Source organism: Sorex fumeus, unplaced genomic scaffold (assembly GCF_029834395.1).
Source record: "Sorex fumeus unplaced genomic scaffold, SorFum_2.1 ptg000072l, whole genome shotgun sequence".
Lineage (NCBI taxonomy): Eukaryota > Metazoa > Chordata > Mammalia > Eulipotyphla > Soricidae > Sorex > Sorex fumeus.
The window spans coordinates 68,393,745-68,406,563 of NW_026606129.1; the positions used below are offsets into that span (position 1 = coordinate 68,393,745).

General features: G+C 45.4%; 1 protein-coding gene across 1 annotated transcript in view; it reads left to right on the top strand.

Moving 5' to 3' along the window:
* Positions 1–4,985, top strand: part of SLC25A26 (solute carrier family 25 member 26) — a 124,041-nt gene extending 119,056 nt beyond the window's left edge. The window contains 4 exon segments of the mRNA XM_056129706.1: positions 3,795–3,872; positions 4,409–4,483; positions 4,696–4,771; positions 4,927–4,985. Of these exon segments, the coding sequence (XP_055985681.1) occupies positions 3,795–3,872; positions 4,409–4,483; positions 4,696–4,771; positions 4,927–4,985 (288 nt within the window).
* The last annotated feature ends 7,834 nt before the right edge of the window (positions 4,986–12,819 follow it).

The following is a 12,819-nucleotide window of genomic DNA, read 5'->3' on the forward strand; positions in this document are numbered from 1 at the left end:
AGGCAATACTTAGTTATGGTTTCTTAGGAGGATACAGTGACCCCTCATGACTGGCCAGACCCAACTCCCCAATTCCTTGTCTAGGTGCATTACTTAGCCTGGAGTCTATCAGCAACTGCAAGTCCTGCTCCAGGGAAACAGAATCTGAGGCCTAGTTGAGACTTCATGTTAGCTACAGGTTGTTTTGGCATCAGTTTTTCCTTCACAGAACCACTAAGGAAATGATGATTGGAAGAATAACCGGGGTGGGAGATGTGTGCAGAAAGTAGACTAAGGACCAAACATGATGTCCTCTTAGTAACTGAAGTGCAAATCATAATGCCCAAAATGAGAGAGAGAGAGAGAGAGAGAGAGAGAGAGAGAGAGAAGGATTGTACCTCCCACAGAGGCAGGGAGTGGGATGGGGTGGGGGTGGACAGTGGACACTGGGAACAATGGTGGTGGAAAATGTACAGTGGTGGATAGATGGGTGCTCGAGCATAGTATGACTGAAACGTAATCATGCAAGTGTGTAACTGTATCTCACCGTGATCCGATATAACTTAATTAAAAAAAAAGAAAAGGAAAGCAGAAAAAATTTTTTAAAGTTAACAACAGTAGATCTCAAATACATCAAGAATTACCTTATGTTTACATAGAAAATCTAATTAAAAGATCAATATTGGGAAAATTTAATGTTCCAATATAAAATAAGACAAAAACCCCCAAATTTGCTGTTTATTATTTGTCTTACATTGTTTCGGTCACCAACATTGTTATTACTACTTTAATACGTTACACTAATAAAAAGTCAAAGTTTACTAAGACTAGTGTAATGAACCTCTGGGAAGCCAATATCCAGCATCCGTAGGCATAGTCCTGCCACGTGCTGAAAACAATGTTTAAGAATTTAATAATTAAGAAATTTCACATGAGTTTTAATGAGCCAAGCCCTCTTGTGGGGTTCATAGGTTGCAAAAAAATACCATCCATTTTAGGGTCATTCACTTCAGTTAATTACAAACTAGGAAATAAGCAGGGCAAAGTTTACATGCAATCAAGGCTTCACCTGCCTCCCCCTTTTCCCAACAACACGTCTGAGGAGAGGAGCCACTTTTAGGACCAGCCCTCTTTTCTGGGATGTGTTTTGCTTAATGTTCACACCCAACAGTGCTCAGGTGCTTCTCCAGGCAACCCTCAGGGGTTGCTCCTGGGATGCTTAGGGTACCAAGGGGTCTAGGGATTAAATCCAGGCCTTCAGTAGGCAAAGCTTGTACTCGCGTCCTTGGAGCTATGCTGGCCCCATGTTTGTGGCAGGTCCCACCTAAGCCCACCTGGCTGTAATGACTACCAACTTCAGCAGTTGGGGGACCAATAGGGGAAAGAAGGAAATCACTAAATTAACAGACTCAGAAAAGGCACTCCTTCAGAGCCACAAAGTCCCTAATTGCCCCGAGGCACACCAAACAGGCAATAGGTCTCTCGACAGTTGGGGTTCAGGGTATTAAAGGGGCTCAAAGACGTAGGGTTTCATTCTCTCTCTGGGGAGAAGACCCTGGTCAATTGATCGATCAGTATCTCGACACTGTAATTGGAGTGAAGTAAAGCTCTGTTGAACTTTCCCATTTGTCCTGCGCTCGTTCCTGAGATCACAGACCCTAACAGTTTGGATGTCCACATGCTGCTGCTCTTGAAAACCATCATGCAATTAGAACAACTCTTGGATTCCCACAGAGTGAGAGACAAGGCTGATATTTCAGATTTAGAAGCCTGCAAAGCTCCTATCAGTAAGTGTTCTTTATAAGGTTTCATTCTTCAGCAGAGGTAAAAATGAAAATGTTAGAAACACATATTGAGAATATTGAGAGGGCAGAAATGTACTGTAGGAGTTAAGGTTAGGAATCTCTGACATGAGGTCTGGGATTGAGAAAGTAGTGCACCAAACTATGTCAAGGAGGGAAGGGTCAGGGAATAGAATCATGCACTTTCTCTCTGAGGACAGTCCATTCCCACTCTTTGTCTTGCCATTCAGAGCCATGTTGGGGAAGGGGGAGTGCTGGGGCTCCTGGGGTGGGGGTGGGGAGCTTCCCTCAGGCCCAACTGCTGCATGAGCAGGAGTGGCTGCAGCCTCCAGTGTGATGTCCCTGTTCTCTCTACGGGGCTGTAGGACATGGAATTCTCACTGGCCAATGGGGTTGCAGAACCTGGGCGACACCCATGAGCCCCCTCTACAAATGTAAGGCCCCAACACCTTGTGGCACCCTCTCTCAGCACCGCCTCCCTTGAGGGGAAATCCTCACGGACAACTGGAGTAATGAGTTGAGGTCCCAATCCCTATTCCCAATAGAGACCTGTGTGAATAAAGAGATGAAATTACAATGGGCTAAAGACACCCTCTCTCAGCACCGCCTCCCTTGAGGAGAAATTCTCACGGACAACCGCAGTAATGAGGCCCCAACCCCTATTCCTGATGGAGACCTGTGCAAATAGAGATGAAGTTACAGTTGACTAAAGCTAGAGATATGGTAAGAAAAAAGTGCTGGTACCTGGTTCCCGTGGCTTGCCCCAGGCCCTATGACCACCCATCAGTGGTCAGTGTGTGGCCACTGGCTGATGAACCCCTGGGCCCTTTCCAGACCCACCCAAGTCTTCAACCAGCAGCTGCTGCCCTCCTGGGACTCCTGGGTAATCTAGTGCAGTAACCCCTAGGGCTCCCCTCCTCAGGACAAACACCATCCTCCTGCCCATGGGTTCCTCCCATGGAGATGTGTACAAGAGAACTTTTGTCAGTGGGATGGGAACAAGTAGGCTCAAACAGGTGTTGCTTTGCTTTTCTGCAGCTCAACAAGTTTGAATAAGAGCATAATAAGATACCTGGAAAGAGAAGGAAGAAAAAAAACTGCGGAGACAGTAGCAGGAACACTGCCACCTCCAGGCCCTGCGAACTTCCGAATGAGGTGAGTCGTGCCCTGCAGGACATCCCAAGTAGATAGGTGCTCAAGGGGTGCTGCAGGGATGTTTAGGAATTTGGAATGAGGGGGGTACCCACAGAAACTCTGGTCCATCTGCCCCACATGCCCGGGCTCTGCTTGGCCTGACATGGAGCATACTGCATAAGCCCTGGGATTGAGCATTTCACTTGAATGGGCAAGATTGGCCTTTGAGATTGAGTTAGGACATGGAGGTGGGGGGACAAGAGGGTGGTAAGTAGCATCCCTCAGATATCAGCACATGGGCAGCCTCAGGAAACAAGGGTCCTTGTGTCTCACTCTGCCATAAGCCATGACCCTGCAGGCAAGGACATGGCTGGCTGCTCATGGGCCTCTTTGGAATGGCCCCTTTGTTCTCTCCTGCAACACTGCAAGGGGACCTGCCACCCCTGGACACCTGGTCTCGGTTTGACTTTCTCTTTTCCCTGGCGCTTGTCCGCTCTGCTCTCTTTGCTCCCTTTACATTGAGGACTGGGGTGAAGTGTGACCTTTACTGTTGCAATGGAGAATACTGTCCCATGGGAAAAGGGGCACCGCAGGCGCCATGCCCTCTGCCAGATCTTCATGAGCTGCTGGCTGAATTCCCACTGTGAGGGTGTCTCTTGTCCCCACCCCCACCCCCCGGCCCATTCTTGAAGTTTTCTCTACTGCTTGATTGACTGGGAAGTTCTGAATTTTTGTTTCCTTCTTCCCCCTCCATCAGGAAGCAGGGAATTGGATAGATGGCACAGAGCCCTTCTTGGATGATGGGGGAGAGGTGGGCAGGAGGCCTTCAGGTAAGGGGCTGGGATGGCGCTCACTGACCGACCCGCTTGAGTCTTCCAGAGTGGAGAACACGTCAAAGACCCGGCGGTAGAAAAAATGGAACTTCTACAGCAAATATTTGCAGAAATAATCGAAAAGGTAAGCTCTGGTCCAGCTGGGGCGAGGCTACTGGCTGAAAGCGGGAGGTGTTGCTGGGAGCCAGGGCAAGAGAGAACCAAGGCAGTTCCCATGAGGTTAAGGGGGAAGGGCGATAGGAAGGTCTCTATGTCAATTAGGGCCTGGCCTGGAAGTCACAATCAAGGCTGAAGTATGTAGCAAGAAAGAGTCCAAACAATGAGGGGTGCAGGGTGAGGGAGGGGGGGCACAAAGCAGGGATTGAGCGCTGGTCTGAAGTCGAAACTTCACCACACACCAGCAAGATTCAGGAGCTTAAAGCCAGCGAGGAAGGTTCCTAGGAGGTTGGAGGAGAGAAAGAGGCAAGGGCCTGAGTGGTGGTGGTAGTGGTGTGTGTGGGGGTGTAGGGGGGGATCTCTTAGGTCCTGAGAGTAAGACCATCAGGACCTGTGCGGGAAACAGACTGTCCCAAATGCTGTTTCCTTGGGCCTGAGAGTCTGTGTGTGACAGTCACCTGCTGCCCCTGCTGCCTGTCCTTAATGCCACCTTCATGCCCGCAGGTGAGGAAGAGCAACCGAGAGCTCTGGACTCTGTTCATTCAGCAAGACTCCTACATTCAAGAGCTGCAGGAGTACGCAACTAATCTTCATTAACAACTGGCTGCATGCCAAGAGTTAGCCATGCAAAAGGAGCACTGGCTCCTGGAGCAGTTAGAACAACAGCAAATGAAACATGACAGTGAAGTGAAAGAACTTCAAATGAGACAGGGGCCCTGTACAGTTGAGCAGGAAGACCTGAAGCAGGCTTCCTTCCTCACTCCCTCTCCACTTTCTTCCCTCCCCTTTAGAATCTTCTGAAAAAGACCAAAGAGGACAAACTGCATCTGAAGGCTCAGCTGAAAGTTGTCACCATTCATGCAAAGAGTATGTGACAAGGACCAGAGAAGAGAGAAGCTAGCTTTGGGTGAGGTGGGGGCGGGATGAAGGTAGGGCTTCACAGGGAGGCAGAACCAAGCCAGATCTGCCCTAGTGGGCTCCAATGTCGTTGGCTGTCTGTGACCCTGGGGATCTTCCAACAGGAAATGAAGCTGAGCAGGAGCAAGTGCAGAAGCAAGAGGTGGAAGAACAGGAGGAGTAGAAGGAAGACAATGAAAAGGAGAAAAAGGAGGAGGAGGAGGAGGTGAAGAAGGAGGAGGTTAAGGAAGTGGAAGAAGTGGTGAAGGAGGAGGAAGAGGAGGTGGAGGAGGAGGTGAAGGAGAATGTGGCAGTGCTGCAAATTACAGAAGATACTGATGTTCTGAATCAGCCTTTTTACTGTTTACCACATCCTAGGTGAGCCTGACTGCTGCCCTCAGGGTCCCATCCTTAACTCTTGGTTTCCCTCCTTCCAATTTCTCTCAACCCCCAACTTTCCCATGACATATTCTGGGCCACTTCCACTTAAAACATGCTTGAAGCCCATGTATGCTGTTAGGGGCCAGGAAGGGACTGCCCTTCCCAAGGAAAACCAACCAACATACGCCATTTGATCTTCCCCTAGCTGCAAGGTTCGTGTATCCTCCGAGAAGAACCTGAACATCAGATTGATCACATCTTCAAGAGTATGGAGGGGAACAGGAAATCATCCCAGTCCCCATTGGAGGAGAAGGCCACTGTCTAGGAGACTACTGGCTATGTCGTGATAGAAATGGGTTTCATAGTACCAGAAAAAAACTCTGGCTGGGAACTGATGTCCTTCCTCTCATTTCTACCCTTTCTGAATCGTTCACGTGGACCTATCTAGGGAAAAATCATAATAGTCTAATTCTATTCTATTCTCCACCTCCCCACTACCCTCCTCCTCACCAACCATAACACTTTTGTTAATCTATGTATGCTTAGAATAATCATAAACTATTTCTAAAAGTTCTAAAGATTTTCCAATCTCTTGGCAGAATTAGCAAAACAAGGACCAAGTAACCCTGGGTTCCAGGTGAGAGGCTGATGGGGAGAAAGTGACCATCTTTCTCCTCCCCACTTGACATGAGCCACCGGTGTGGCTCACCAGCACCACAACAGTCTTCTGTATTCCATTTCTCCTTGGTCTGAAAGCCATTGGAAATAGCCTTGATGTGTTAAAACAAGAGGATTGTCCTTGATAAACAATCACCTCAGCTCCCCACACCTGTTTCCACAAGTTTCCCTGTCAACCTACAGATCTGTGTGAAGGCCATGGCACCAGGGTTTCTTAAATCTCTGTAAAATGGCAGATATCATCACAGGAATAAAAGGTATTTTGAATGGAAAAATATTACACGTGGTTGAAGCTTGGATATAAATCAAAATCAGTAATGTAGAAAAGGGTTTGGTTGCCTCTACATGGAGCATGCTATAGTTGACAAGATGCTCTTCACTATCTAGCATTTCTTTCTACAAACTGCAAATATTAAGAAACCTATCTTTCTCCATCCTGATGCAGGCAGGTAGATTAAGGAAGGGACCCCAGCATCATGGGAAATAATTAAGCCACCATCCCCAAGTCTAGCCCACCTTGTGCAAACAGAATACAAGACCTGATCAAACCTTCTCCAGCAGCAGATGCTGAGGAGACTAGACCCATCCCTACAGAGAGACCCTTAAGGGAATTACTGGAGAACCCTCAATTCCTTCTTTAATCTGATTAACCTAGGCTAGCCCAGACCAGAGAAGGCTGGGCCACCCTCTGAGAGAAGCTCCAGCAGGAACAAAGGTCAAGAAAAAGGAGTTTCACAGAAGACCACTCCCAACTCTACCCTCTTAGCAACAACCATAGCAATGGGACTTTATCTAGGTAGAAAGCTCCAGTGGGGGTGGCTTGGAGAAACCCTATAAAAGACACCTTGAACAAAGGGAGGTCACGCATATGCTGTCTGAGACCACATGCCGCTTGTGCCCACATGGCCGAGCACATGTGGCACCCAAGCACATATGTTGCCTACATCTCCCTTCTTGAGCTATGTCCTTTCCTATGTAATGCCTGGTTGTATGCAGGGGCTATCTTCACCCTTGGAGAAGCGCATGTTCTCCTTCAGCACATCTCTCTCTCTCTCTCTCTCTCTCTCTCTCTCTCTCTCTCTCTCTCTCTCTCTCTCCCTGTCTCTCACTTTGTCTCCCTCCTCACTTTCAAAATACCTCCAAATAAAATCTGCTCTACTTCACTGCTCATCTGCCTCTCAAAATTATTTTCTGCGATCTGAGACAAGAACCCCATAAACCCGGGTAAGATCTAGGACTGACTTTCCTTTCCTGCAAAGAGCTATTCCTTGTCCCAACCTGAGTCCATGGATTCCCGAGAAATAGAGGATCTTGGCCAAGATTTGTGAGGATCTTCTGTGCCAAGAAGAGCAAGCGGACATCAGGTGTGGCTTGTTGGCCTCCTGGTGGTGGCTGGTATGACCAGGGAGGCGGGGGGAGGTTCATCACAGACTTTATTTGTGGTAGTCTTCCCAGCCTAGGTCTAAGGAATGGCAGAGGTGGATTAGGAACAAGCGGCCATCTCTCTCCTCCCAAGGATACATAAGCTACCTGTGGGCCAACCAACATCAACCCCACCAAACCTATCCTTGTCTCAGTGTTCACTAGTTAATACGGCAAACTTGGGTCAATCCAATTTATAGGAACCTAGGAAGTAATGCAGCCTTCATGTTACCTAGAATTTTTAAGGGTGCACACAATACCTCAAGCTCATAGAAATTTCCAAGCAACTTTAACAGAATCAGACCTCCGCTAAAACACACAAACTTCTTCACTATGCCCTCCCTGCTCAGCAATACTACCCTCATCATAGCAACCTGCAGTTCAGGGATGGCTATGCATCTGATTTCGTATTCCTCATCAGAACTACTAACACCTGAGATATGCAGTCCAAGATCAATCATGGTTTTAGGATGCATATTATAACTACAACTACAGAATCTCTAATTGTTGGTACAAATTACTTAATACTATTCATCACTGGGAAAACTGAGAGAAAGAGATTATACAACCAGTTAAAGATCATAGAGCTTGCAAGTACGGGAGTTAAATTCAATCTAATCTGGCCCTTGGAGGGATCTCCCTGGGTGAGTACTTGATCATTTAATTCACTGCTATTAAATAAGAGGAGTAATGCTACCTAAATCCGGAAAAAAATAAATATGGGAAACAAACATTTCAATTCTTATCAAGTTTACTGAACTCAGTCGTGAAATAAAATTAGAATTAGAAAACTATCACCAGGTTTCATGAGCTTGTACAGAGAAATGCAAAAGGTTATTTCTTACAGTCAACAGGTGAAATGGATGGCGATCCTTTCATAATGCATCACATAACTCAGCTTTATGAAAGTTTCTTTGTAGGACTCTATACCTGGACAAGTTGCTATTATTTTCTTTTGTTTTAATGTAGACAAAAGTCATAACTGCTGATACAATTCTAGAGTTGAAATTTATTAGATAACTGTCAGGTTTCCTCAGAACAAAATGGCAAGTAACTAGCTGATGAGACAGCAACATTCCCAGAATCAGAGATTATCCTGTCCCCAGCGAGGAAGAAAGGACTTATGTCCCACCCAATGACAGGAAGTCACCAGAGTGCATTCCCTGCTTCCTCACATCCATCACCTGCAGATAACAGGCCAGACCAAGCACACTGGTTTCACTGGTCTTTGTTCCCGTCTCCCCTTTTCATACCAAGGACAACTTAAAAACCCCCTTAGTCTCTCCCAGGGTGCAGCTCTACGCCAGCCTCACCCAACGTTCATAGAGTCTGTCCAGGACTGCAATCCAATAAACTTCTATTTCCTTCATATTATCTGACTCCGTCCCCCTCTCTGCACTGGACAATTCCCAAATCTAGCAATAACTAAGATCCAATATAAAATAACCCTCTGACCCTGCTCTTCTGATTCCTGACTAAATCTCTGAGGAGACACCATCCAAGCAGCTAAACTTAATGGAAATGCCAATCTCTGTGTCTGAAAGCTTGCAGGTACCCTCTGGAAGCAGATGGGCCAAGATTCGGCCCTGCCAAAGACCCTACAACTGCACTCACACTTCACCACTGCAGCCACACCGAGGGCTCAAATCCACCTCTTTAAAAATACTCTCTGCAAACCACAAAATGCTACTTCAAGAAATAAAAGCGACACGAGGAAATAAAAATGCATCCCCTGTTCCTGGGTTGAGAGAATTAACATTGTCAAAATGGCAATACTCCCCACAGCATTATTCAGATTCAACGTGATCCCTACAAGGGTACCCTTGACAGTCTTCAAAGACATTGATCAAACACTCTGGAAATTCATAAGGAACAACAAGCATGCACAAATAGCTAAAGCAATTCTTGAGAAAAAAAGAGGTGTGGGACATCACGTTCCCATCATAGTACAGCAAATTGTACTACAAAGCCATAATAATTAAGACAGCATGGTAGAATTAAGACAGTAAGAATTAAGACGGCAAGTTATTGGAAGAAAAAGAGACATGCAGACCAGTGGTATATTGAAGTAAAAGTTGGCAAAATCCTCTACGACATTGAAGCAAAAGATATCTTCAGGGACAAAACGACATTGACCAAACAAGTGGAAACAGAGATGAACGAATGGGACTATCTTAAACAAAGACGTTTCTGTACCTCAAAAGACACAGTGTCCAGAACACAAAGACAGTGTACAGGATGGGAAAGGATATTCACCAAGTTCCTCTTCAATAAGGGGTTAATATCAAGGACATTCAAGTCACTGTTTGAACTCTACAAGAAGAAAACTTCCAATCTCATCAGAAAATGTGGTGATGAGATGAACAGAAACTTTCTCAAGAAACCCAAATGGCCAAAAGACACATGAAAAACTGCTCTTCACTAATCATCAAGGAGATGCACATCAAAACAACTATGACATATCTCACACCACAGAGACTGGCACACATGCAAAAAAACCAGAAACAACTGGTGCTGGTGTGGATGTTGGGAGAAAGGAACTCCACTTCACTGCTGGTGGGAACGCTGACTGGTCTAGAAGTTTTGGAAAACAATATGGACGTTTCACAAAAAAACAAATTGAGCTCCCAACTGATGCAGCAATACCACTTATATATCCCAGAGATGCAAAAAAGTACAGTAGAAATGACATATGCACTTGTTTGATTATTGCAGGACTATTTATAATAGCTTGAATCTGGGAAATCCCCAAGTGCCTGAGAACAGATGACTGGTGAAAGAAACTTTGGCATATCTACACAATGGAATATACTATGCAGTTTTTAGAAAAAAATGAAGTCATGAAATTTGCATACAAATAGATCAACATGGAGAGTATCATGTGAAGTGAAATGAGTCAGAAAGAGAGGGACAAACATAAAAGGATTGAACTCGTTTGTTGAATATCACTGTCACTGTCCCTGCCACTGTCCTCCTGTTGTCCATCGATTTTATTCGAGGGGACCCAGTAACATTGTGAGACTTGTTACTGTGTTTGGCATATCGAATATGCCAGGCTTTGCTGCGCAGGCGAGATACTCTCGGTGGCTTGCTGGGCTCTCTGAGAGAGGCGGAGGAATCGAACTCGGGTCGGCCATGTTGGCTGCCTGCAAGGCAAACGCCCTACCCACTGTGCTATGGCTCCAGCCCTTGTGGAATATAAAGCAACATAATAGGAGACTGACACCTAAGGACAGTTAAAGTAAGGATCAGGAGTACTGCCCCGCAGCTTGATAGCTGATCTCATTGTGCTGGGGGAAAAGGGAGCTGGGATGGAGACAGGAGCACTTAATAAATGATGGTTGGAGGGGTAGCTCAGGATAGTAGAGCCATGTTGAAAGTAGACTACGAACCAAACATGATGGCTGCTGGTTACCTGTAGTGCAAACCATAACACCCCAAGGACAGAGAGAGTAAGAGGGATTGTACCTGCACCAGAATCGGGAGATGGAAAGGGGTGGGGGTGGGGGAGGGATACTGGGAACATTGGGGGTGGGGAATGGGCAATGGTGAGGGGTGGGTAATTGGACATTGTTTGACTGGAATGTAATCAGGAAAGTCTTTAAGTCTGTCTATGTATCTCACGATGATTCGTTAAAATAAATTTTTCTAAAAAAGGAAAAAGGAAAACCAAAAAATACTCTCTGCAAAATCCTCAAAGAGAATAATTTCAGGTACCCCGGTCTCCGGGCTGGAACCCCGGGGTTCTAGCCCAAGCTTTTTCAGAGTTGAGGTGAGTAGTCACCCGCTATCCCCAGAACTTCCAGGTAGGACAGGGCAACCTCCTAATTCCTTCATACTGAAAGTCTAGTAGAAGCTCACCGAATTGGATGGGAAAGAAGCCAACTAAACTCAACAAACAAATCAATAAAAAAGTTATTTTTGACACTTCTTTTGGGGAGGTAGACCTCTCAAGCAGTTTTCAGGGGGTCTCGAGGGACCATTCCCAGTGATATTCAGCAAATCATAACAGCAGTTCAGTCAGTAATAAGACCTGAGACTATAACCTTACTTGGGCCCTGCTGTGTTGAGGCCACCACAGCCATCTCAAAAGTACTTAGAGGTCTCCAGGGCAACATCCAGTGGTACTGTGTAGGGGGGGCTGGGAGCAGTTATAAATGGCAGGGACTGAACCCGAGGCAGGTGCTCACAAGTTATAAACCCTGATCACCCTACCATCTTCCTGAATTTTACAACTTTTTAAAATTTACATTTTATCTTTTATTTAGTCACTGTGAGGTTACAAAGTTATTCATAATTGGGTTTCAGGCATCCAACATTTCAACAATGATTCCTTCACCAGCAACCACTTACCTCCACCAATGGCCCTTTACTCTCATTGGCCTCCCACCCACCAGTCTGCTTCTACCAGAAGTGCTTTAGATAGATAGATAGATAGATAGATAGATAGATAGATAGATAGATGTGTATATATTTGTATACTATGTTTTACAATTAAAAATAAACTATGTTTCCCATTGTATGAAAGGAGAGGAAGAAGGAAAAGGGGAGAGGGAGGAAGGAAGGAGGATGCAAGGAAGGGAAAGAGGAAGGGAAGGAGGGAGGGAGAGAACAGGGAGGGAGGGAGCACAGAAACAGTCCCCCTAATTGCTTTCTCCCTAAACATGGCAACACTGCATGGATCTCAAGACTCTGTTTACCTTAGTTCAATGGTGTATAAAGAAATATGGCATAAGAATATTTTGTAGGTAAAGGATAAGGCTTGATTTTAGGCTCAAAAGAAGTCCACTTTCTGAGCCAGTGCCTGTCATGGCTAAGCTTGACATCAGAGTTATTGCATGGCTAAATGGCTTTGTACCCAACCTGGACCTGGGAGTATTACAAGTACTAATACATATTCTCATGGTTTTAATGCTATTCTTGTCCATATCTCAATTCTCTAGTCAACTACTTTGCTCTAGATAGCTCCATTTGAAAATCAAATTAAACAAAGCACTATGGTATAGTTTTACACAGTTTATAAAATGATTCCCTCTTCCTTATTTCTACTAACAGCAGAACTATTCTTCTAATTACTCAAGACTGATATCTTAGAGTCTTTTTTTCCGTTCCCAGTTAGAGTCTATCAGTAAATCCTATCAGTTTCTTTTTTAAAAACTATTTTTAATGTTATAATACTATTTTTTTAATTTTATGGATTCACAGTGAGATAGAGTATCAAAAGCTGATCATAAAAATTGAATTTCAGACATACAATGTTCCAACATCCATCCCTCCAACAGTGTAACTTCCCAACACCAGTGTCCCCCCTTTCCCTTCCACCCCAAACCATCTCCCATCTCTGCCTCTATGCCAGGCACCCCTCTGCCCTCTCTTCCTCTTTCTCTCTCTCATGCCACAGAGCTGGAGCACATAGAAAAAAATAATCAGTGCTGACGTGGATGTGGGAAGAAAGGCCCCTTCATTCATTACTGGTGGGAATGCCGACTGGTTCAAACATTTTAGAAAACAATGTGATATTCCTCAAAATACTAGAC